This window comes from Eurytemora carolleeae, unplaced genomic scaffold, assembly GCF_000591075.1.
Source record: "Eurytemora carolleeae unplaced genomic scaffold, Eaff_2.0 scaffold394, whole genome shotgun sequence".
NCBI classification, from domain to species: Eukaryota; Metazoa; Arthropoda; class Copepoda; order Calanoida; family Temoridae; genus Eurytemora; species Eurytemora carolleeae.
The window spans coordinates 125741-153019 of record NW_019396301.1 but is presented as its reverse complement, the minus strand read 5'-3'; the positions used below and the strand labels follow the sequence as shown (position 1 = coordinate 153019).

The window sequence follows — 27279 nt, the reverse complement described above, 5'->3', positions numbered from 1 at the left end:
ATTAATAAATAATAATATCTAATTCTACTTGACCAAACAAAGTTTTTAAGGATGATGTTGTGTTGCGGGCATTGACATCTTTACATTTTAAACTTTATATTTTGAAAAGGTACAGGGTAATATTCAACAAATTTTAGGTCTTCATTGAAGGTCATTCTTTGACGGTAACCCTGTCTTTAAAATAATATCTGGGACACCCTGTACTGTATATATCTATAATTTAATATGATATCTGGGACACCCTGTACTGTATATATCTATAGTTTAATAAAATATCTGGGACAAACTGTACTGTATTTATCTATAATTTAATATAATATCTGGGACAAACTGTACTGTATATATCTATAATTTAATAAAATATCTGGGACAAACTGTACTGTATATATCTATAATTTAATATAATATCTGGGACAAACTGTACTGTATATATCTATAATTTAATAAAATATATGGGACAAACTGTACTGTATATATCTATAATTTAATATAATTTCTGGGACACCCTTTACTGTATATATCTATAGTTTAATAAAATATCTGGGACAAACTGTACTGTATATATCTATAATTTAATATAATATCTGGGACAAACTGTACTGTATAAATCTATAATTTAGTATAATATCTGGGACACCCTGTACTGTATATATCTAATTTAATAAAATATCTGGGACAAACTGTACTGTATATATCTATAATTTAATATAATATCTGGGACAAACTGTACTGTATATATCTATAATTTAGTATAATATCTGGGACACCCTGTACTGTATACATCTATAATTTAATATAATATCTGGGACACCCTGTACTGTATATATCTATAGTTTAATATAATATCTGGGACACCCTGAACTATATATATCTATAATTTAATATGATATCTGGGACACCCTGTACTGTATATATCTATAATTTAATATAATATCTGGGACAAACTGTACTGTATAATATCTGGGACACCCTGTACTGTATACATCTATAATTTAATATAATATCTGGGACACCCTGTACTATATATATCTATAATTTAATATGATATCTGGGACACCCTGTACTGTATATATCTATAATTTAATATAATATCTGGGACACCCTGTACTATAAATTACCTTGTGGTTCCTGTCACGTTATAGAACTTGTAAATAATGTATGCCGGGATAAACCACACAGACGACATTGTCAGGCACCATCCTAGGCCGGAAATCCAACTAAAAAAAATGAAAGAGAGTGTTCGCGAAAATGAAAATGTGTAAAAGAATAAATTTTGATCATAATATTATTAGAGACAATATTTTTCATTAAAGATGATTATTTTAACCTTATTCATAGTGTTTAACTTTTTATTATTTTTCATCTTTCGGATTTTGGTATTAAAATATCATAGTCTAATGATTATTCAATTACTGACTCATTATACTAAATCCATCTAAAAATCACTCATTAACCAACTTTGTGATATTTCAAGATGCAATACTCAGTCAAATTTGTCAAAAATTTCATTGTAAAACAGTTTAAGAATTCAACACACAAAATATTAATCTTAAGTAGAGTTGAAAAAATGGGTTGAGTTGTGCTTTTTTTGCGTGACGCGGCTGGATTTTTTTTTCATGGCTGCCGGAAGAAAAAAAGCTAATATGTGGCACGGAAGGGGAAATAGTGGTGGCTCATGACCGTCTGCCTTCCCCCGCTCATCCGACCTAAGAATCAATTTTCCAATACCGCCCTTCATGTTAAAATTTCGCTCTTTGAAGATTGGTGACCATGGTGCATTACCAACATGTCAGCATTACCACCCTTTCATAGGTGAATTTTGTCTATGAACACCAGGTCCAACTCCTCTGAGTTCATTGCCTCTACTATCTCTTCCTGTTTACACAAAATAAGAATTCCATTACAGTTCCAGTATGATACCTGTATTCTTAAACTTGTATTATCTTGCCTTAGAGCAGGTTTAGACCTTAATCATAACCATTTAGCACGAGCACGGGCACCAGCCTGTTTTCTATCCATGCTATACCCCTCTTCACAAAAACCTCTAATATCTCTATTAGCACAGGATAAGTTTCATATATTAAAACAAAATTTAGAAAAGAAAAGATCTGCATAGAAACACTTAATTCAGAAATTTTGAAATCGGAAAAAATCTGTTATTTTTTTAACTAATTAGAGGCAAAACAAATATCAAACAATTTTGAGAATAGCAAAAAAAAAAGCAAATGGACACCATTCACCCAATGTGCATCTTTTGATACCAAATTCGAGATGTTTTTAGAATTTCTTTTTCCTAATGACTTTTTTGGAATTTTTTAATGCTAAATATCAATTGTGGTCACAGTTGTTAGGCCTAGGAGCCTCAAATTTGGCAATCACTGCTTGTTTTTAATGGCAAAAGTAAAAATTGATGTATAATTAATGTATTCTGCAACCAGATCAATTAATGTATACCTACCTAGGAACTGGTTCTGCAACCAGATCTATCGGAAGGGCAAAATCGTAAATACTGAATAGTAGGATTACCTAAAACAATGAATTGATAAAAAAACAAGAATTTTAGGAAAAAAAGGGTTAAAGATGCATCAAACTCTAAACTTGATCCTGTTTATTTAGACTTTTTGTAGAGATTACACTTACAAATATGAAAACAGGACTGATGTAGGTCCAGCAAATTCTCCAGAAAAGTCCTAAAAATTAAAAAATCAGTCACACAAAACAAATATAATTTTGTGGTTTTCGGTATAATAATTTCTTTACTCTGAAATACCTGGCCTTTGTCCAATCATCAGTTCTACATCATCACAAAATCTAGATAAAAAAGGTTTTAACATCTTTTCAAATAAAGCTAAATTGTGTAAGAGTATCTAATTATAGGTGACATTTTTTGTGTGTCCTCAATAAATCTGCCTTCGATTAGTAACACCCTCATAAGAGTGACTCCTTCAGTAAGTCCAATCATTGGGCCAACTGAAAATTTCATCGCAACTTTTATATCAACAGTTATTTATGGATTCTGACTAGTGTTTACAATTGGAATTTACAAACCAAAGGAAGTTAAACAGAATTGCAAGCAAGAATGGAATTGCGCGCAATTAAATTCACTTGCATGCAAAGGCCAGCAATTTTGGACAAGTAAAATCCACATGCATTGGCGTTTGCTCATTAAGAGTAGCAGAGACCTCATTAGTTTGATTGGTCATCTTACATTCTTTGGTTTGCTGGGAAAACAGATAACAGAGGCAAGCAGACTCCAGGGTCAAGTAATTTCTATTGGGTTATTTTGAACTCAGCAACTAGCAACTCCATAAAAAAGGTTACTGAGTTACTTAATTTAACTCATCTAGCAGCTCCATACAACAAGAAGACTCCCTTCATAACTCCATAAAACTGACCTTGCAACTCCATAAAACCAGAATACTCCAACTGCTTCTACAAATACTACAAGAAGTAAAGGTATGGAGGATCCAGAGGAATTCAGTATCGAGACAAGATCTTTACCTCCCTAAATATTTATTAATGTAATTATACTATCCATCTAAAAATCACTCATTAACCAACTTTGTTGTACAGGTTGGTAAGGCACACAAATATATGTACATGTGGTTTACAATTGTATGTACACTTACATATGTACAGGTTGGTAAGGCACACAAATATATTCCAAGGAGTAGAAATCCAACAAATAATTCTCTCCGTCTAAAAATATCGTTTTTAATATTTTTTTTTCTTAAAGAAACAAATTATACACTCTAGCTCTTAATTTTTTAAAAGAACTACATACAGGGTTATCCACAAAGGATGCGACTTTAAAGACGACTTTACAGAATAATTTCCATCTTTTCCTATTTTAGTGGTTCACTGCAACTACAGTTGTTCGTCGTCAAATTTGTTAGTATTCCTTTAAAAGAATTTATTAAAAATTTCAGATTTCTTTTTATTAGTTCATCTTTGTTGTCTCCTTCTATTGCAGGTAACTCTGTATATATACATAGAGATTAAATTTAAATATTTAAATAGAATTGCTTTTGGATCTATAATTCACTTATAACATTATATATTTTTTTTTCTTTCTTTTTTTGTAAAAAATCTTGCCTTCCGAGAAGTTTTGGGTACTCATCACATAGCCCTGTAATCATAGCTTCTAAGCCTCCAAAAGTACTAAAAAAATAAATTAACTTTTTTGAAAAGATTATAAACATCTATTCATTGTTGAAAATTAGTAGGAAAAATGAAAGAGCTTTAAAGGGAGTGTCTGGCAATGTATGTTAGTTGAACTGAGAATGCAGTATTGTGGAGAAATTTTTTAGGATTCATTTAAGACATATTAAACCTTTTAGTGATGCATAATTGCTGAGTTTACGCGCAAAGTCAACGTTCAAAATCATCCCTTTTGATTGTTACGTTTTGAAAATCGTTATTTTTTAAGTTATTAAATAACGACGGCAAAAAAAGTATTAAAAATTCTACATTTAACGAATTTGTTTGCAGATTTCTACAAATTCTTCAAATGTCGTCTTTTCAATCATAATTCCAGAAAATCTACAGAAAATATTTGTGAACAATGAGAGATTGCAGAAACTAATAACTGAAGAAGATTACCTATTTTCAATAATAAGAGTTACCTTTTTATCTTATTAGGCTGTTTCTAAACAACTAATTAGTTTACTGTAGAATTTGTGTTACATTTTGTCGTCGTTACTTAATCATTTCAAAAAATATCTATTCTCAATACTTAACCACCCAAATGGATGATTTTAAAAGTCGACTTTGCGCTTAAATTAGTAATTATATATATTTAAAACGTTTTATATGTCTTAAATGAATCCTAAAAAATTTCTCCACGATACTACATTTTCAGTTCAACTACCATACATTGCCGGTCACGGAAAATTTTTAAAAAAGCTAATTTTGTAATCTTATTTACAAGCAAATTTCTTTTAAATCACAATATTTTTGTGACTGTAAATAGAAAAGAATCTTACTTTTTGCTTTTTTGGAAAATTTTCCAAATCTTCTTAATTGATTTTTGGAAACTTAATAGTGAAGTTTTTGGATCAATATTTTTACCTCTTTCATTACCTTTGAATTGATGTTATTGACAAAACTATACCTATCCAAACCAAGAGTAATAAGCATAAAGAAGAAGAGGATAGCCCAAAAAAATGATCCTGCAAAAAAATTGTACTTTAAATTTTCAGTGCCAATTATTATAATGTCTATTTAGCTAATTCATTAGAACAGAGAGAACTAAATTAAATGGATACGTTATAAAAAATACTAATTCAAACGTGTTGCGCTCGTAAAATTCTCAACTATGTTCAGTCAGCTTCATTCTGTTGCATAAAACAAGTCATGAGTCAATTCCACATACTGGGTTCACTAGACGTGCTGGGTCAACCACATTCTGGATAGACTAGACGGGCTGAGTCAACCACATACTGGGTACACTAGACGGGCTGTGTCAACCACATACTGGGTACACTAGACGGGCTGAGTCAACCACATACACACTAGACGGGCTGAGTCAACCACATACTGGGTACACTAGATGGGCTGTGTCAACCACATACTGGGTACACTAGACGGGCTGAGTCAACCACATACTGGGTACACTAGATGGGCTGTGTCAACAACATACTGGGTACACTAGATGGGCTGGGTCAACCACATACTGGGTCACTAGACGGCCTGGGTCAACCACATACTGGGTACACTAGATGGGCTGTGTCAACAACATACTGGGTACACTAGACGGGCTGGGTCAACCACATACTGGGTACACTATAGACAGGCTGGGTCAACTACATATTGGGTACAATAGACGGGCTGTGTCAACCAAATACTGGGTACACTAGACGGGCTGGGTCAACCAAATACTGGGTACACTAGACGGGCTGGGTCAACCATATGACGTGTACACTATACAGGCTGGATCAACCACATACTAGGTACACTAGACGGGCTGGGTCAACCATCATGACGTGTACACATACAGGGTACACTAGACGGGCTGGCTGGTATAAGGTAAAAACTAGACTAGCACTGTTGTATTGGTTCAGATCATGCAAATTTTAAACTAATGTGGCCCAAAGCTGATTTACACAAAGGTAAGGTAAATGTTTTTATAAAGTTGACCCGGGACGGAATGATAAAGTTGGCCGGACACGGCATTTTTACCTGGCATTGAAGCGATTGCATCAGAGTACACGACAAATACAAGACCCTCCCCTTCCATACCAACCTTTTCTATCGGTAATCCCTGCATATACATTTTACATGCAAATAAAATTCAAATTTTTCTCAAAAAAAATTTTTAATCGGTTTTTTCTCTAATTTAGTCGTTCAAATTCTCATTCTCAATATTTTTAACCTTTTTTTTGATGAGATTTAAAGTTGACATTTTATTAATTGGTTCTAAACTAGTTTTTCATACGAGTTCTGTTTACAGGGTATCAATGAAGAATCTATTCCATTGAATGTCTCATCTATGAAATGTACTTCGAAATGTCAGTGAAATGTCCCATCTATAAAATGTTCTATCTATGAAATGTTCTATCTATGAAATGTTCTATGTATGAAATGTTCTATGTATGAAATGTCCTCTTTATATAAAATATCCAAATGTCCTTTTAATAAAATGTCTAAATGTCCTATGAATGAAATGTCTAAATGTCCTATGAATGAAATGTCCAAATGTCAATAAAATGTCTAAATGTCTATCAATAAAATGTCCTATCATTAAAATGACTAAAAATCCTATCAATAAAATGTTTAAATGTCCTATCAATAAAATGTCTAGATGTCCCATGTATAAAATGTCTAAATGTCCAATATTATATATGACATTTTTAAGAATGTCTACCTGCATCTTGGACATGTATCCTAGAACACTGAAGATGACGAATCCAGAAATAAAACTGGTAAAACAGTTTATAGAACTGGTTATTAAAGCGTCCTGAACAAAAAGCAACTTAAGACGTGAAAAAAATGTGAATTTGGATTAAAATTTAAAATCAAAATTAGAAAAAGCTAAAGGTCACTAAGTAAATCACTTATATTTGAATTTTTCCGGAAATGATGATTTAATTATGAAAACAAAATTAAAAAATACAATAATGAATGCGAAAACGAATCGAGAAACGGTTCAAAATTGAACTAAAACACGATGTTAAAAAACGAAATGACTAACGAACTAAACAACGAACTTAACAACGAACAAAAAACTAACTTGAAAACGAAATAAAACAAGAAGCTGATCTTAATTTTGATTCTGATGTTGATGCTGACCTTGTAACAGTTGTTGTTGAACTTGTTGTAGCTGGAGAGAGCTAGGAGAGTACCGAACCCTGGTCCCAGGGAGAAGAATATCTGGGTTGCAGCAGCTATCCAAACCTTAACATTTAAAACAGCTGATTAACAAAAAAATTGACTGAACATTTTAGCAGACAACTTATTAGCTTATTAACTTATTAGCTTATTATCAGACAAAAATCTAAACTTAGATTGAGCTGATTGATGATTCAAACAACTGATTAATGATAAATCAACTGAACAATCGTGAAAGCTTAGTATCAGACAAAAATCTAAACTTAGATTGAGCTGATTGATAATTCTAACAACTAATTAACGATAAACTTGGATTGAGCTGATTGATAATTCTAACAACTGATTAACGATAAACTTGGATTGAGCTGATTGATAATTCTAACAACTAATTAACGATAAACTTGGATTGAGCTGATTGATAATTCTGACAACTGATTAACGATAAAATCAACTGAAAAATCGTGAAAGCTTATTATCAGACAAAAATCTAAACTTGGATAAACTGATTAATAGTTCTAACAGCTGATTAACAATAAAATCATCTCTAGATCTTGTCTCAGCAAAATAAACAAAGATATCAAAAATTTTCAAAAAAATTATGATATACAATTTTGATTTTTCCGTAAAATTGCCTGTAGGCCATTCATGCGGCAAAGAAAAAAAATGAAATTCTCAGAATTAAACAATAAACACACTTTAAAAGCTCATATTTATTACTGCTCAATCAACGTTATAAACGTAACTCTTTAATTGCTAAAGAATTTATTGTACGTTTATTCATGAAACGCGACAGTAAAATATCCTTACGCGATCATATAGTGCGTCATTGTTAATAAAAAATGTTTAAATATAACGATTAATTGTAACCTTTTTTTATAGACAAATTAGTTTTAATCATATAATATGTAAATAATTGGGTGTAAAAAGGTTACTGCGTGGTTTTTAATAAAAGTTTAAAGGGGTAAAACATATTGGAGTTATTAGAATTGACCACTTTCAAACCTCGAGAAACGACAATATCGTCCACATTATTGACCAGAAAAATGTTTCAAGGGTACAGTTGTGAATCAGACATTGTCATCTCATGAATGTAAGATCACTTGAAATTTCGCTTACAGTCCCTTTAATAACACATTGTACATTCATTGTACAGTATATATACAAGAAAATATTACTGAATACATTAAAGGATTGATTTGATTGAAAATCTGTAATTTCTAACAGTGTACTATCGATACTAAAAAATCTGTAATTTCTAACAGTGTACTATTGATACTACAAAATTTGTAATTTCTAACAGTGTACTATCAATATTACAAAATTTGTAATTTCTAACAGTGTACTATCAATACTACAAAATCTGTAATTTCTAACAGTGTACTATAAATACTACAAAATCTTTAATTTCTAACAGTGTACTATCGATACTGCAAAATGATTTGTTTTCAATAGAAAACCCATTTATGTTGATGTATTTCACTTTGTTGAATTGTTAGCAGTATACCTCAGCAATATATCTACAGACAATGGACATACAGGGGCTCAAATTAAAGTAAACAATTACTTCCTTCCTACGAGGGTGCAAAGTTGTACCAATAATGTAGAAGATAATGATGAATTCGAAGTTCAAAAGAATAAGAAATTCTTTCGAAATTAAGATCGACATCTCAAAAACTCAAAAAACTTTTATGATACATTTTGTTCAGAATTAGATTCTCTTTGAAAGAGACTGCAGTCGTTTTAATTTCATATAAACCCACACAGATTCAGCCTGCATATGAACCCACACAGATTCAGCCTGCATATGAACCCACACAGATTCAGTCTGCATATTAACCCACACAGATTCAGTCTGCATATGAACCGTCATGTTTAGAGTCGCATCTTCGATTCCCAACAGTGCCATATTCCTCTGTGAAAGGTCGGTGGAAAAAACATCGGATTCCCTTGTTGGTCGGATTCCTCTGTAGGTCGGTTTATTCCTAGCTCCTGGGGGGTATATAATCAGTAGTTTATACTGTATAAATAGGAAGCCTGGAGCATATCTTCTCAAAGAACCAGAGATAAATCCTTTACTGGAGAATACTAAATCCAACCCAAGGGAATTCACCCTCCCCCCCTCTCCCTAGAATCCCTCCTCTAATAATTTGATTCCACCAGTAATGGGGAAATTATACCGCAACAGGTTCTAAATAAGAACGATAAGGATGGATTAAAGGGAGTGTTCTCTGTACGATAAGGATGGATTAAAGGGAGTGTTCGCTGTTTCTGAAAGGAGGAGATATTTGTGTTTTAGAAATTTAATCAATATGGTAAAGTTGTAATTTTTAAAATCATCTTGCTAGAGTTTATGAAGTATACTAAAAAGAACAACTTAACTTGCAATGGATATAATGCAGTTATTTGATATGAAAAGCCGAGACCACGTACAAATAAGGGCTACCGTCGAGTTATTTAAGTTTATGTGTATCTATCTATCAATCAATCCATCTTTCTATCTATAAATCTATCTGACTGTCTATTAATCTATCTAACTATACATTAATCTATCAAACTATCTATTAATATATCTAACTATCTATTAATCTATCTAACTATCTATTAATCAATCTAACTATCTATTAATCTATCTAACTATCTACCAATCTAGCTAAGTATCTAATAATATATCTAACTATCTGTAGTAAATAAATATACCGTAATTTAATATAAATACACTTTACTTTGTTATCTATTATTTCTGGTCTACTACATAGGGTCATTATTGGCAGTTAGAAAACACAATATATCTCCAGTACATAAATACCTTAAAGTACTTAGAAAATACAATTACCAATGAGGGTAGTTTATAGACATTGGGATTCAAAGGGGTTGTGATTAGGGATGGGCAACGTTTCTTTACCGAACGGCAAGGACAAAATCCTTTAGTTTTGAAATAGTTGAAGAACGGAAAGTATATAAGGGTTTAATAAAAACGTATTTGAAGGTCCCGGCGTTGCCCGTAGAAAAAAAATTTGAAAATAAAATTTTGAAAAAAAGTTGAAAAAAATGATCGAATTTTTTTATCCTATAACACCCCCGTCCACCCACGAGTTTCCACAAAAAAATCGGCCCAATCGGTTCAGCTGTTTGGCCGGCTATAGACAACAAAATATATATATACTAGAAATTCAAGGCGCTTCGCGCTCTTCTTTCTAGCCTAAGAGGGCGCTTCGCGCCCATCTTCTAAATTAGTTGTGAACATGTTCTCTTTGTGTACATCGTAAAACAAAACAAAAATAATTCGAAAACAAAACAAAAATAATTCGCGGATTTTCACAAAAAATTTCGCGGATTTTCAAAATTTTTAAAAATTTAATGACGATCAAATTTTGATGGAGACAAATATTTAAAATTTCAATCTTTCATAAACCTTCCCTGGAGTCCCTAGATGTCCCACAAAAAATTTGGGCCCGATCGGTTTAGCCGTTTTGACGTTTATTGGATACAAACAAACAAACAAACAAACAGACAAACATAAAAACAGACAAGCCAAATTTATATATAGATATATACGAATGTCTTGTTTTATTATATAGATAACATGAAACGAATATGTTCCACAATAAAGAAGACTTTTTTTTTTTTTAAATTAAAACTTACAGAAAACTGAAAAGAAAAATAATTTTTTGTATTTCGATGGTTTTTTTTTACGTGTTTTGATGTTTATGAATTTGTCTTTGTTCCAGCTATGGTTACATGAAATAACCGTTAATGGCTCGTTAACGGCTGGCACCACTAACGATTTCTAAAATATCTTCTGTTAACACCGTTTTAAAAACAACGATCGTTTTTGAAAAAAATGTTCATGGATAAATATGCAACTTTATCGAGTGTCGTCTTACATGCAGGTAAAAGGTTGTGGGGAAGCTAAAACTTCTTGATATTTTCTTTAAAACTACTAAATGATAAGTATTGATGCTCTTCGGTTTCCTCTCTTCCTCTCTCCTCTTCTCGTCGTTAACTATCATTACCCAAACGACGTGCTTTATGAAAACGATCATTTCGTTTTTTTTTGTTTTTTTTTTTCGTCGTCGTTTGATCCCGAGATTCACAAGTAGATCGGAGAACTATTAAAATTTGGCATGTGATGTGACATTTTATTTAAATATCCATGTTTTAAAGCTTTAACAATAGTATCCTAATTAATGAACTTTTAATATTGAAATGTCTAAATGCGCGCAAAAATTGTCATTTATATCAAGTCTTTTCAGCTCTGATTTTTGTATTGTATTCCTCCTCGTAAAATTACACACTTAGTGTTTTTTCTCTGAGTTAAATATGATTAAAATAAAACTTTTTTGCTGATTAGTATTGGAACTATTGGTGCATGGGCTAGTAGCTCCGGTGGGATCATGAATAGTTATTATCTCATAGAACTCTATTGGGTCGACACTACTATGCATATTTTATTGGACAAAAAAATATTTTAAAAAGTAATTTGTTTTTCTTACCTTTCTCTCATAGAGTCTTTCCCACTGTGGAGTCAGATAATACTCTATCCCTGTCATAGCTCCATCCAAAGTAACACCTAATAATGATTTAGATTACTTTTTTACACAGTTAAACTCCAATATAAGAAGACACAGGATTTTATACGTAAAATAGCGTCCAACTATTAACAAAGCTGTTTGATAACATGTTCCATGTAATTCAAGGATATTTATTTATCTTCACATAAACAAATTTAGAATAGTTTCATTCCCAATAAAAACTTTGATTTTCAACTCAGAAATGCTTTAGAATTAATCATACATATATCCCTGTAAAACTTTGACAGCTTGGGAAAATACAACTGACAGCTGCAAATTCTAATTCGAGGCAGCATTATTTAAATTCTTCCGACATCTTTTTATAAATGAGTTTAGGTTTGTGCATTTTCTGATTTCAACTAATATAGAGGTCTCATTAAAAGTACATTTTGTAAATTAAGATTAAACTAGATATATATTAAAAATAGGAAAAAAAACGAGATAACATCTGTAAAAAAGATCCAATTAAAATTGATAAACTTTTTTTTCGTACGTACTAAATCCAAATATATATTTGATTAACCTGTTTTTTTATAAATAGAGCTAAAGATAACTATATTTATAAACTTATAATTAATAATAAACTAAACCAACAAAACATTATATACCAAAAGAAAAAGAGATGGTCACAGAAGAGGTCCCATGGGGGGGGGGAAAGCCCCGTCCCCTGGATATTGAAATCTATGGTTTCCAGTGGGTTTTCTATTGGGAGTTTTAGAATCTTTAACTAAAGATTAACATTTTCTAGTAGGGAACATAGCAACAGGTTAGGATTTGCTTAAGGGATTATGAAATAAATATGTCCGTAAGTTGTTTTATGTTTACTGATCCTTCATAAGATGTTCTTTTTTTTTAAAAAAAAGGATAACATATTTTAAATCATTTTAAACAACATGACGTGGCTAAAATTTTGAATATAATAATTTAAAGTATTTTAAAGAAAATTTTAACAATGCCGGACGAAAAAATGGTGAACTTAAAATTGGTGTATTTCGACGAAGAACTAACCTCTTACAAGAAGACAGGCAAGTATTATGTATGGAGCTATCGCAGTTATCCAGACCACCTTAAAGGAATTGTTTACAATTATTGCTTGTAAATATTAAGAAATATATTTTACTGGCTGGAGTTTTCGGCGTTGCCCATGGGTTTATATTATGTCATAATTACTTCCGCCGTTTACCCGCGCTTGGTATTAAATTATGATTGTAGCTAAAGTGGCAGTAGCGTTGACATTGGAATTGAAAAAAAAATATGTTTGCCTCTGTCACCCCTCGGTTTTCTCAAAAAAATTCTGCCAATTTGGTCCAGCTGTATGGACAGCTATAATTGCGAACATATTTGTGCGAATACCTTTATTATATAGATAAGGAGGCACGAAAATTAAGTCCGTAGTCCGAATTTAATGAATTTAAGGCGCGTCTCAAATCCCCTAAAAACCGGTTTCAAAGGAGCGCCGGCCTAAATCTTGAAATATTTAATACAACTTTAAGTGGAACCAACCATATGTGAGCCCCAGCTTAAATTTAAGCCGCGGCTCAAATTCGGCCTCGGGTCACGGTGTTTCAGAATCCTTGGTTTAAGAATCAATCAACTTAAAATTTCAAACCTGTTCTATCGAATCATATTTTCTTATTAATTTATTTGTTTGTAGCTGGACATTTTGCATATTTAAGTAAGAGTGTTTTTTTCTTTGACTTATCATTCTACAAGGTTACCCACAAACATCAGATGTCAGAGACGACTACATAGAATTTATACTGTCTATTTCCTTGTATTTATAATTAGTTTAAACGGTAAACTTGTTTCTTTTTCTTGACAAATCATGAAATAAGCCAACGAGGACTAAATTCAGAGCAAATACGTTTTTTTATTTAATCTTGGAATTTTTCATAGTTCTAGGTCGTCTTTGTAGTCTCATCCTTTGTGTTTGTTTAAGATCGGAACTTTAATCGTTAATCTTGAACTCTTGATCTCGATATCGTATATGGACACTTTTAAATTTGAGGATTAATGATAATCCCTCATTTGAACTAATCGAAGAGGATTTAAATAAAATGCGAAGGCTTAATAAGATTGAGATCAATGCTTGATCCCTGAATTCAGATTTTAAAAATTCTCACTTTCGGACAGCTTAAACATATCGCTAGTTTCGCATGTGTCATAAAACTTCAACTTAATAAAGTGTAAACATAGCTAAAAAAATCTGTATCATATGCCCACAACAGAACTTTTGGCGTAAAACATAAGTTTTTAGAATTAATCTTATTAAATCATAATATTAAAATGAATGATTCAATTATTCTCAACCCAGAACAATGATTTAACAATTGTTTTATGAAAATATAATAATTGTTCTCTAAAAGTATTTAGATTGTTGTGTAACAAATCAGTCCCATTATTTTGAGAGCATTTAGAGAGAATTTCCGTAGATTAATAACAAGAATTATGGATTTTTCGTTCACAATAACCCTGAGGCAGAGGCCCAAATGAATTACGCGCATACTCTCTATCTGTCTTGTCATTCAACGCAGCATGCGCATAACTCCTTTGGGCTTTTGCCTCTGGGTTATGTGAACGAAAAACCCATAAATCTTGAGAAGACGACGTCCAGTTTTCTATCTGTATTGTTATCTATCAATGGAATTATCATATAAAATTTAGAAATATACAGTGGGACTTATAAAACTATGGAACTTGAAATTAATATCTATAAATGATAAGATATGTATTTGATGTTGTAATAAATCAATTAGGTTTACCATATAAATATTAAGTGAAATGGGTTTGTGTCAACTGCACAATTTCTTTGTTTTATGTTCAATGCACTATTTACGAACTCGGGACTAACAAGTCGTCTTCTTATTCCACAGTTTTAGGGGTCTCAATGCAGATGTTATCTATGTAAATAAAGTAGTAATCTCTGTTTGTCTGTTTGTGTCCATGTTCGATCATAACTTTTGAGCGGTTTGCCTCAAATATCAACTAAAAAATATGAATGCTTGGTTTAACATTTGAAGTTGAGTGGGTCGATTTTTATTTTAGGCAAAGCTGGGTTCCCAAGCTAGTAATTAAATAAAACTGTATATATTCTTTTATACATATATAATATGATATGTCCTACCTTGCCGGTAGATTTTACACCTTTCCAGAGAGCAAAGTAAACAAGAACGAAAACAAACAAAACAGAAAACGCTAAAAAATCATTATTTTATTGTTATTTTTGTTGGTTATTATTAAAGTTATGATCATTGATCGTGACCAATTTCATGATCATAATTATGATTATTATCATTATTATTTAATCATTATCATCATTATTGTAATTATTGTTATTGTTATTAAATTAACATTTGTATTATTATTTCTATTTTATTTCGACTACTCTCAAATTCCTATAAATGTTTATTAATTGCAACTAATTACTTATTGTGAACAGGATTTTAAAAGAATCTTCCTAGTTGACATAATTTTTCCATCAATTTTTAAATCTGAGCAAATTACTCAAATAATTCGCTGAAGCATCAATTTTCGAATCACATTCATTATAATTTAAATTCGAAACATTTAGTTTTTCTTAATAACTCTTCAAAAAATTGAAATAATTAGTTGAAAACTGTAAGATTTTATTGTAGCGTGAAATTTCTTTTAATTTGAGGTGACATCTATTAAGGATACAAAGAACTATAGCTGATGAACAGGGAGTAAGGAAAAGAAGGGAGATATAACTGACGCGGTTCGCCCTACCATATAATTATACATACTTTGCAGACGGTACTTCATCTGAATAAGAAATATTTGTCTGATGTACATTTACTGCGTATACAATAACCTATTCTGAATATGTCTTATACAAATGAAGTAAGGTCTGCAAAGCATGTATTATCATATTGTAGGGCGAACCCTTCTATTCCTTACTCCCTGGATGAATGACAATTATATTTTAAATTCTTGAAATCTACCTAATTCTGGTTTAATTTGTCCCAAATCCGCTAAACCGTTTCCTTTCTGAACTTCTAACACCCCATATCTGCAAAAATAAAATGAATTGCATTTCTATTCCAAATTGAGTTAAGCATAATTTCAACAGGACCCTCCGTGCAAAGATGTCAATGTCTGACTTACAACGGTACCCTTAACAGCTTTGTCTGATTGCAGGTATGAATCTAGATATCAATGTTCATAATGTTAAAAACTGATTATTTTCAATTGTGGTTCCTCTATGAGAAATACAAACATACAATATTTGTGTTTAAATTGCAGAATATCATTTTCATTTCATGCAACAAGGATAACTAAAGAAGAAATATTTATATAAAATGTTAAGTAAAGTGCCCCAGTACAAGGCGATTTTATCAATACAATGGAAACGACTTTTTCATTCAAATTTTAAATAATAAAAATCTTTTTTAGAAGTTTACAAGTAATTAAAGAGAAGCTTTTTTGATCAACAGTTCTCTTGTCTTCTATGTTTATGTATATCCAATATCCATGCTGTTTAAAGCTTGATATAAATCAAAATTGAAACCGAAAGTCGTCTTCATTGTATTGATATAATCGCCTTCCCCTGTCTTTCGGATTTTTTCATTATATATTAATTCTTAATTCTTAATATGAAGTTTTATTTAGTCGTCAACAATAGTGCACACAATTTTTGCATTAAAGCTAGTTGGTTGTTCTGAAGAAAAAAAATATTGATATTTAGATTTTATCATTTTAGTGGTCACAAAAAATATTGATATTTAGATTTTATCATTTTAGTGGTCACAAAAAATATTGATATTTAGATTTTAACATTTTAGTGGTCACAAAAAAATATTTTATTTGTTGTAATCATGGATTTATATTTCAAAATACAAAGATTAGTATTCGAAATTGATAATGATATATTGTTAGTCATAATGTATACACAGTACACAGTACTGCCCCAAAAAATCTAAAGGCCATTTTGTTAAGTATATACCTTTTTAATCCTTTTTTAAATTGGGTTTTAAATTAATGATTGAAATTTTATAGTTTTTTTTAAGTATGTTGGGGCTTTTTATAATAAAAATATGAAAAACTAACTTAAAATACTCCTCAGCGGGACTCGAGATGTTCAGTTTCCGACCCTAAAGTGTAATATTGATCCAGTTAAAATACAGTGTGTCCCAATGAACCTGGAAATGAAGAGACGAATTAAATTTTCAATTTTCGATAGCTAATTAAAAGCCTGGAATGTATTAATATGTTTTCAAAATTGTAGTCTATCTTTCTTGTGTATTTAAAATTGACAGTGAAATATGGTAATTGGACAATTACGATTTTGTGGAATTAATTAATATTTGGACAAATTTCTTTATTTTTTTGCCAAATTTTGGAAACCAAGATTACTTCAATAATTGTATCTAACACAAGAGTGTCCAGCTAAGGTAAATGAAGGGGGAGGTATTTGATTTATTAATTTTTTAAAATCATTTTGTGGAACAAGGTTTTTCCTTTGTCATATGTATATCCACACAGGTGTTGTTGTTGTTCCAGGAGTTTCCGCAGGATGTCCAAGGCAGGGAAGTGTTCGCACCTCCCAGATTCTAGTAAAAGGGATTGTTAAATATTTTCAATAGATGCACGCAGCGTTAACAATGACGTTTAGATCCCTGTTGAACCAACATAGCCTCAACTTCCCAAATGTTAGGTTAGGGCTTCTGAGGGACCACAGGGAGCAATGGGGACCAAGCGCTGCAGCTAGGATGAGCTAGGGGTCGAGCGCTGCGGCCAGGATAGATTTGGAAGTTGCCACTTGGGAAATTACGTAGTGGTAAGTTGTCACTTAGGAAAATACCATTGGGATGTTGACACAATTGGGGAAAAGCCTTTGGAAAAGTACCTAAAATCACATTTATACCTGGTAACAGAGTAAAAACTATCCGTAAGGTAGTTGATGGCCTGACCTTAACATACATATATACCTGGCAACAGAGTAAATACTATCCGTAAGGTAGTTGATGGCCCGACCTCAACATACATATATACCTGGGCAGCAGAGTAAATACTATCCGCAAGGTAGTTGATGGCCTGACCTTAACATACATATATACCTGGGCAGCAGAGTAGATACTAGCGGTAAGGTAGCTGATGGCCTTACCATAATAAACATATATACCTGGGCAGCAGAGTAGATACTAGCTGCAAGGTAGTAGACAGCCCAACCAATGATTGTATTATAGAACATACCAACGTATATATCTATCACACAGATAGCATACCCTACCCCCTAAGTCAACACCATTTACTAGCTACAGTGAGATGTTATGAATTTAGCTAAATGTTCTTAATGATCCTTATCACAAAGTATTGAATTTTGGTAGCGCCTATGTGCCATGTGGCTTTAATGAAATCCTACCCAGCAAACAATAAGTCCCGACTCTGTGATAGGTACCATTATAGTAAAAGATTCTATTGTAAGTACATAGATAATTATACCAAAAGAGCTTCAGCCTCATAAGTTGACAATATCACAGGTTTATAGGGTTGCAGTTAATTAGTATAAACACTTCAGCTACTTTTATGTCAATGGCATGATGACATTCAGACTTCGATATCAATCTCTGATAAGATTTGTAGAGTCACCTTCAGAACTATCATATAAGAATGGCCTGGTTTAAAGGTTGCTGGTTGGCTGTGCTACAGCAGTATTCAACTCTTTAGTAAAAAATAAGAATCTGATCAAGTTGAAGGAGGGGAGGAAGGCCAGCCACAACAATTTCTAGTCCTAGCCACATTCTCCTTGTTTTCTCGTCTAAACCTTGAAATCCTCGTCCTTCGAATATTATCTTTTTAATTTTTCAATTCTCCAAGATAAAACAATTTGTTAAGAATCGGGTCACCTTTGAGCATAAACAAAATAATAAATTCTTGTAAATAGAAAAAATACTTTCAATAGAATTAAAGTTTTTGAGTGCAATATCCTGAAAATAATTCACATTTTTACGCGCATTTTTAGATAATCTGGGTATAGAATGCTGCAAATAATTCCAAGTTTATAGAACATTAATTTTTGTTTTGCTAATTAAAGCAAAAATCACAGAATTTTTTTAGGTGGTTCCATGGGGAAAATTATAGGCAGAGGTATGCCAAATATTTTGCTATTAATTTTGTATCATGAAGGTTTTGGAGGCAGAAGAGATTTAAGTTTCGCCGAATTAAAGTTTGTCATCATTTTCACGGCTTTGAAGATTCCAACATTGCAATACTTTAGTCTATCCATATTTTATGCCCTAACATGGCCTGATTTTAAAATATAGCTTTATCCACAAGAATTAGAAACTTAAAAACATATAATAAGCAAAGGACGAGGATTTTGAGGTGGCTCGGACGAGAAAATGAAGAGAATGTGGCCTGGACAAAAAATTGTTGTGGCTGGCCTTCATCTCCTTGTTGACGTCCCCAGCAAAATCACAATGTAATGTCACAGCTTAGTATAATTGTTTTTAAAAACCCGGGGACCAACTTTGATTAAGTTGAGCCTCAGCGCTAAACTACCAACGGCTGGTTAAAATTTGAACCACCCATTCAAATTAAAGAATAAGGAGGATTTTGATTGGTGATTCAAATTTGAACCGTTGGTTCCCAGTTCAAATTCATTAAATTTGGTCCCCAGATTACTCCATAAATAAAACTAATCTTTATAATCCACTGTCTACAAAATGTTAGCCATATCTAACAACAAGTTAAAGGTGTTATTCCTTGAGCATTGGGCAAATTCTCTTCCATAGGGTCAAGCATCCACATCTAAATAAAAATTCAGACAAAATCCAAATTAAACTCAATATTAACTTAAAATTTAATGAAAAGTTGTTTTTAAGAAATCGTTACATGTTTGAAATTTTAACAACAACAAATATACATCCAAAATAAAATTATTTTCTATGCAGTGTTAATTTTTGCATGTGGACTTACCAAAATGTTTATTTCCAAAGTAAAATATGAACTTTTTGCCAACTGAATTATTATCAAAGATTATTTCCGTTCACAATATTGTTATCATCCTTCTTTAGCCCATACCTGTGAAATTGCCCTAAACAGAGCTCCATATAGAAGAGAGGAAGACCCCCAAAGACCAGCATTGTAAAGTAAGGAATCAAAAATGCTCCCCCACCGTTTGCATAGCAGATATAAGGGAACCTGATAAATAGTTTTGATCATCTGAATTGATTGGGATTTTAAAAACAGTCTGGATTTTTAGGCTCCATACGAATTTTTTACAGATGAAATTTAGCATTTGTGCGAAAGTTTTCATTCAAGATTTAAAGAAAAAAGGGCAAATAATAAATAAAATCATATTTAGAGTTTCATTTTGATAATTTTGGGTTAGTTTCCGATGACTATTTATTTACCTCCAAACATTCCCCAAGTCAACTGCAAACCCTACAACTGCTAAGAGGAATTCTATTTTCTTACCCCAGGTTTCCCGGTCTTCCCCTCCTTCTATTAGTTCTAAACAGACCAGATTTAATGAAGTAGTTGAACCGTGTGAACTTAATTTAACAAATTCTCATGTGTTTAGGGTCAACTGAAGAAAAGGGGATTCAACTCATTCAAAATAGTTCAAATATGCCTGGCTATAAATTAATTTGGTTCTGCAGAGCAAATTAGGTGTAGAGTGTAGAGTGTACATGCAGTGTTGAGTGTAGAGTGTAGAGTGTAGAGTGTACATAGAGTGTAGAGTGTAGAGTGTAGAGCGTAGAGCGTAGAGTGTAGAGTGTTGAGTGTGCATAGAGTGTAGAGTGTAGAGTGTAGAGTGTAGAGTGTAGAGTGTAGAGTGTAGAGTGTAGAGTGTAGAGTGTAGAGTGTAGAGTGTAGAGTGTAGAGTGTAGAGTGTACATAGAGTGTAGACTGTAGAGTGTGCACAGAGTTTGGAGTGTAGAGTATAGAGTGTAGAGTGTAGAGTATAGAGTGTAGAGTGTACATAGAGTGTAGAGTGTAGTGTGTAGAGTGTACATAGAGTGTAGAATGTAGAGTGTAGAGTGTACATAGAGTGTTGAGTGTAGAGTGTAGGGTGTAGAGTGTTGAGTGTAGAGTGTAGAGTGTAGAGTGTACATAGAGTGTAGAGTGTAGAGTGTAGAGTGTACATAGAGTGTAGAGTGTAGAGTGTAGAATTCAGAGTGTAGAGTGTAGAATGTGGAGTGTACAGTATAGAGTGTAGAGTACAGAGTGTGGAGTGTAGAGTGTATAGTTTAGAGTGTACATAGAGTAAATTGTAGATCTGACCTCTGCTATCTGAATAAACCACAGCTTTGTAGCTTGGTGGTGGACTCAGCTTGAAATTCATTGCCTTCGGTTCAACAGACACAGCTGATTAACATCATCCAGATGTAAATAAATAAGGTTATAAAGAAAAAGTTCTTTGGGGTTACATATTTGCAATTTCTTTCGGATCCATTTCTACTCATTTCGGACATAAGAAATCTTTCATTAAGCTGTTAATAATACTCCATTAACAACATTTCTTAAGTTTAGTGATTTCCAAATAAATTCACCCCTTAGCAGAGAAACAGAGCTAGGTATGACCAAGGGTGTAATGCAAGGAAGGTTAATTGCGGTCGTGTATACTCTGTGTACATATTGAACCAGTTCTCTCTGGGCGGAATTTGTAAACAAAAATAGATGCATCAGTGTTCGTTTAGTATCCGAGGAGGTTAAAAGCATTAAATTTTGATAATTTTGATAATTCACATAATAGTTTCCTATGACCAGAATATTTCATTAAACATTTATGTGAAAGATGGATCCCATGTCGGGCTTTGAAATCCGTCTTGTGCTTACATTACCGCCCAGTGACAGTACACTGCAGTACAAAAGATGTGTACACTTCTGAAATAACTTTCCTTGCATTACATCCTTGGGTATGACATGCTGAAACAAAGGAGTCTTTGTAACAAACTCTGATTTTCTGATACATACATTTTTTCAACCTAATGGTGTAAACCTTTGATATTTCAAACTTAGATTTTTTTCATCTAACAGAATTCATAGTTTGAAATATCTAAGGTCTAAAGCATTGGATTACAAAGATATAGAGTTTAGGAAATCATAGTTTGTGACAAAGACTCAATTCCTTTACAGGACGATTTAAAATTTATCCGGAATAATCATCCACACACTTTTATTAGCATCATAACACAGCTCGTAGCACTAAAGAGGTTCAGTTAAGCACTGTTCTGCTCTTCATTTTAAAAAGTTTTAAAGGTTTTGTATTTAGGAAAAATTATGTAAATTGCTTTAATGTGTCTAATTTGTTCCAGTTGCAGTAAAGAAAATTGGAAATCCTAGTTGCATACAGCATACACTTTTAAAATTAAGCATGAATTTAATATCTTGTTTAAAGGAAACCCCTCAGTTTTGTAAAAGTCATAGATAAAACATTGGTTAAAACATTGATTGTGCCCATGCCCTGTTGCAAGTAGATGGGCGCATTGGGCATCCTTTTTTGAACGAGCAACATTTTTTGTGAAAAGGGTGTTGTTCAGTTTTTTTACTGAACATGCAATTTTTTCGAAAACACTTTTTACTATAGCTTTTTTACTTTACTAACAATTTTTTCGAAAAATTTTCATAAAAAATAATTGTTTTTTTAAAGAACAATTTTATTAAACAAACGAACTAAGCAATCGTTCAGTGAAGAATTGAACAAAAGAGATGTAAAATGATCAATAATTTTAAAAAAGAATGAATTCAATTATTTTTTGAACAATTGGAAAAAAAACGAACAAAATGGGCCGTTCATGAACGATGAACAAACGAAATAAAAAAACCAAACGGGCCCAACTCTAGTCGCTACTACCAATTGATTGTTTTATTGATGACTTTAGTTTGGAGTTTGCGCGCAGGGTGGGAGAAAATATTTAAACTGATGATATTCCTGTTCGAATAATGTTAGATTCAGAAGAGTTCTCCTGAACCTGGCTTGGTCTCTGCTGACCGACATCAATAACCTGATCCCAGAGAATAGTAGCTTAAGGATCTAAGGAGGGTAGCATGTCACATAGGTTCAGCCTGTGGTAGGTCAACCACAGACCTTGTACACTAGACGGGCTGGTACAAGTAAACACTAGACAAGTCAATCCTTGTATACGGGTTAGGATCCTGCAACCACAGACTGTGTACACTAGACGGGCTGGTACAAGTAAACACTAGACAAGTCAATCCTTGTATACGGGTTAGGATCCTGCAACCACAGGCTGTGTACACTAGACGGGCTGGTACAAGTAAACACTAGACAAGTCAATCCTTGTATACGAGTTAGGATCCTGCAACAATTGGGTTTATGTGATGTTAGCATACTGGTTCTATGACATGTTTAGATATCTTAACCTTCCAATGGGATCTTTTGCAAGATATCTTAACTTGAACTGTGGGATCCCTTGCCATGTTAAGACCAAATATTTAAATTATTAAGATCAGTCTTTACTCTAGAACCATTGAAATTATGTGTTTATATCATAATATGATCAATTTAATTTTTTCAAGTTAAATATTATGAACATCAGTGGTAATATGCTTTATTCTGTTCCTCGTATGCTTTCATTCCCAGTCCGTCATCATCGATTATATACCCCTTAACTGTAGATTCTCCACCCAACCCTGGAAACCCCTGTTGCCCTGGCCCCCCTCCTTCATCTTCTTTAACCGTCATCTTTAGCAAACCATTCTAAAATAAGTATTAAAGTTGACTAAATATATTTAAAGCTGCGCTTAAACTATAATAGAGATTAGAAATTAAAGAATGAATGTATGCCACTAAATTTTGAGTGGAAAAGTGTCTGTACAAACTGCAATCTCCAGTTCATTTGAAGTTACCAGAGATGGGAATTTAAGAGAGTATTGTTGAAGGTAACTCCCAAGTTGTTTTTAAGATCGATGCAAAGATTTTAATTTAAGAAATCAGAAAAAAGAGAATATTAAATCGTCCGATTTGAATTGTATGAACAGTTTTCAATCTGTTTTTATTGCGAAATTTCTTTTATGTGACGAAAACCCGGTGGGCGGTTGGCTGAATTATTATTAGCTCAAAAATTGATGATTCCACGCGCTATTTTGTATCATGTGCCTTCAACATTCAACATTTATTTACATATGAGAGAAAACTATCAAATGTTACTGTAAAGTCTGGTTTCAAGAACCGGGCTGCCATCATAACCAGCTTAGGGCGCGCGAGCTCTACAGTACACATACAGATGATACCTAGAGATGGGTGTCGTTTTTTTTGAACGAATGAAATTTTTGAGTACGGACGAAATTTTTCGTGAAAAGGGATGTCTTTCAGAAGAAAAACGAACGATTGATGAACAAAAGGGATCATTCAGAGAAATGAAAAAATTATTGTTTTTTTATAGGGAATGAAAAAGGGAAATCATTTGAACAAACTTTAAAAAACGATCGTAATTTTACTGAACTAACGAATTTTCCAAAAGATTAGGAAGAAAGAGTTGTTTCTTTAACAAAATATTTTTTAAAAATTTAGTTTTTTACTGAACGGATGTTTTTTTGAACAAAATTTAAAAAAACACGCTTTTTTACTTAAAGGACGATTTTTTGGAATGAAAAATTTTACTGAACACGAACGAAATTGGTTGTTCACGAACGATGAATGAACTAAAGGAAAAAATTCTAACATGCCCAATCCCCATCTCTAATGTTACCAGGCAAATTACCCATGCGGCGCCTACAATGATCCAAAGGTTGCAAGCTCTCATACAAAAATTGATTATAGTTTTCCAATGATTTCTCAAAAATTTCTATTATGTAAATGTCTAGGGCTACAGAAAAGTATAGTTAGTGAGGAATATCAAAGGCTAAGCGATGCAAAACTTTGAAATTGACCCAGACTTTAAAAATTACTTTTTAGAGTTCTCTGGATCTATGTCGTCCAAATGGTTAATCTGAATGATATGTCGAAGACATCCTTTGTCAAAAAATGTAAAAAAAATGTTTTTGTTACAACTTTTTAATTGTTTCGCCAATTTTTATCATAATGTATTATCATTATTATTTAGAAATTTTCCTACGTATTTTTGAACTTTTTAAAACCTCCCTAGCATCCTATCCATTAAAGATAAAGAGGCCTAATTTGTTTAATGCTCTAGCCTTTAAAGTTATATAAACATAGTTCATACATTCAATTATTACGCTCTGCTTGATACACATAATATATCATCAGAAATAACGTTTTACGTAGTTCTATTAAGGTTATATCGTTTAGATCCTACTTCTTATAAAAGAGGTCAAAAAGATAAATTACAATTAAACCCTATATGAGCCATACATCGAAAGAATTTATCAAATGTCGTCTTGACAGTATTTCAACAGGTTTTATACTCTTTTACGTAAATCTCAGTATTTGCGAAAATAAATTAATAACCATTTATGCGGGAACAGTTTAAAGAGTTACACATAAGCATTTAATTAAAAAAAAACTAAATATCTGCAACATTCCATTATTAGAAAGTGAAGAATACGACATTTGATGAATTCTTTCGATGTATGGCTTATTTAGGGTTTAACTCGGAGAATGGGTAATCAGATAATTTGTGGTTCTTAAAGTATCATTATTTTTAATTGTTTCCTTTCATATATATATTAGATCGCATAAAATGCTGGCATATGTACGTGTCACATTTTTTATATATTGTAGCTGTAAAAATTTAAATCGAGAAGAAGTCGCAAACAGTTGAGCCAACGCTTATATATTATTTCTTTTAAAAATGATCTCTTAAACTTATTCCTACGGGGGTGGGGGGGGAGGTGACGTTTTTGGAGATTTCTCAAAAATTGGTCTGAGGCTGTTCAAAATTTTTTACTTTTCTAGCTATCACATGCCCCTCACTTTAGGCTCAAAGCTTTTATACCTACTGCCTGAGTCCTCAGGCATATACAGCTTGAATGCCCTATTTTACCTTTACCCGACTAAATCTATATTTAGACCTACTTCTGGTCAAGGTTTTCTAGCTCTTTGGAAAGCCTTGAACAAAAGAAAGCAGATTGCAAAATTTTTGCGAACAAAAAATTGTACAGATTTTTCCGCATTCTTAGTTTTCCAAGAATACAAATTTAGTTTTTGAAAATTTTGCAAATATTTTTGCTTATTTCAATTTGCCGCGCTAAGGGCTTTTCAAAAATGTGTAATTTATCATATTTCTCGCACTTGTTGTTATTACTCTTTTTTTGCTTTATAACTTAATATTGCAATAAATATTTGAAATTTTGCAAATTTGCAAATTTGTTTGTCATTAAAATATAAAATGTATTGAATGTTATAGATTTGTATCACATTAAGGAAATAGACTATTTCGGGTAAACCATACGTCAGCCTGAATAGCTTGTTAATTTTAACAAGTTTTATAAAGTTCATTATTTCAAGACTTTTTTCTCTGTTGCAAAATTTGGCACTTATATTCTTTGTCATGAGAACCTGTTATTAAAATTAACGGATAAATTATTTTAGAGTTGTATTCGTTATATATACTATATATATTCGTTATATATCATATATATTCGTTATATATTATACATAATCGTTATAATAGAAGTTTTCATAATGAAAAAAGACCAACAGGCCTGGGCCAGCAGATTTGTTTTTTGTTCCTTCAAGAAATGTAAAACGACATGGGCAAAGGACGTAAGTGTATCCTGTATTCTGTATTCTGTATTCTGTATCCTGTATCCTGTATCCTGTATCCTGTATCCTGTATCCTGTATCCTGTATCCTGTATCCTGTATCCTTGTATCCTGTATACTCCTATACCTGTATCCTGTATACTCCTATACCTATATCCTGTATACTCCAATACCTGTATCCTGTATCCTCCTATACCTGTATCCTGTATACTCCTGTACCTGTATCCTGTATCCTCCTATACATGTATCCTGTATCCTCCTATACCTGTATCCTCCTATACCTGTATCCTCCTATACCTGTATCCTGTATACTCCTATAACTATATCCTGTATCCTCCTATACCTATATCCTGTATCCTCCTATACCTGTATCCTGTATCCTCCCACCGCCAAGAGATGTATCCATTCTCTGAGAAGAAGTTTACCCTTGTGAGATCCTCCGGTGTCGGTTCTTGGATTTATCTTAGATGGGCGGAAGGGGTTGGCGGGGAGGGAGGTGTAGGATTGAGGGGGGGGGGGTGTTGAAGTGGAAGGGTGGGCATGATAACACTGACAGGGGCGGAAATATTATGTATAAATGGGTGTATTGGGAAATAGTATTGCTGGAGAAGATACAGGGAATCAAAATAAATAATAGAAAAGAAAAACTGGTTTTTTTTTTCATTTTCTAGTTTATTCATTTGACCATTGATCCATTAGTCTTTCCTGGCTCTAGCCACGTGGC

The 27279-nt window shown here is 32.5% G+C and overlaps 1 protein-coding gene across 1 annotated transcript in view; it reads right to left on the bottom strand.

The window, feature by feature from the left end:
• LOC111700495 (sodium-dependent serotonin transporter) overlaps positions 1-27064 on the bottom strand; it is a 29505-nt gene extending 2441 nt beyond the window's left edge. The window contains exons 1-25 of the mRNA XM_023471425.1: positions 26922-27064; positions 23452-23589; positions 22801-22873; positions 21150-21233; positions 20276-20375; positions 19944-20063; positions 19625-19670; positions 18043-18153; positions 17378-17470; positions 16968-17011; positions 15863-15930; positions 15025-15095; positions 12909-12966; positions 11823-11899; positions 7291-7395; positions 6866-6958; positions 6181-6262; positions 5114-5171; positions 4096-4161; positions 3630-3699; positions 3396-3505; positions 2771-2811; positions 2641-2690; positions 2459-2526; positions 1119-1217 (exon numbers count right to left, since the gene is read on the bottom strand). Coding sequence (XP_023327193.1) covers positions 1119-1217; positions 2459-2526; positions 2641-2690; positions 2771-2811; positions 3396-3505; positions 3630-3699; positions 4096-4161; positions 5114-5171; positions 6181-6262; positions 6866-6958; positions 7291-7395; positions 11823-11899; positions 12909-12966; positions 15025-15095; positions 15863-15930; positions 16968-17011; positions 17378-17470; positions 18043-18153; positions 19625-19670; positions 19944-20063; positions 20276-20375; positions 21150-21233; positions 22801-22873; positions 23452-23574 — 1910 coding nt within the window. The 5' untranslated portion in view covers positions 23575-23589; positions 26922-27064. The remainder of the gene's footprint in view (positions 1-1118; positions 1218-2458; positions 2527-2640; positions 2691-2770; positions 2812-3395; positions 3506-3629; positions 3700-4095; positions 4162-5113; positions 5172-6180; positions 6263-6865; positions 6959-7290; positions 7396-11822; positions 11900-12908; positions 12967-15024; positions 15096-15862; positions 15931-16967; positions 17012-17377; positions 17471-18042; positions 18154-19624; positions 19671-19943; positions 20064-20275; positions 20376-21149; positions 21234-22800; positions 22874-23451; positions 23590-26921) is intronic.
• Between the last annotated feature and the right edge of the window lie 215 nt (positions 27065-27279).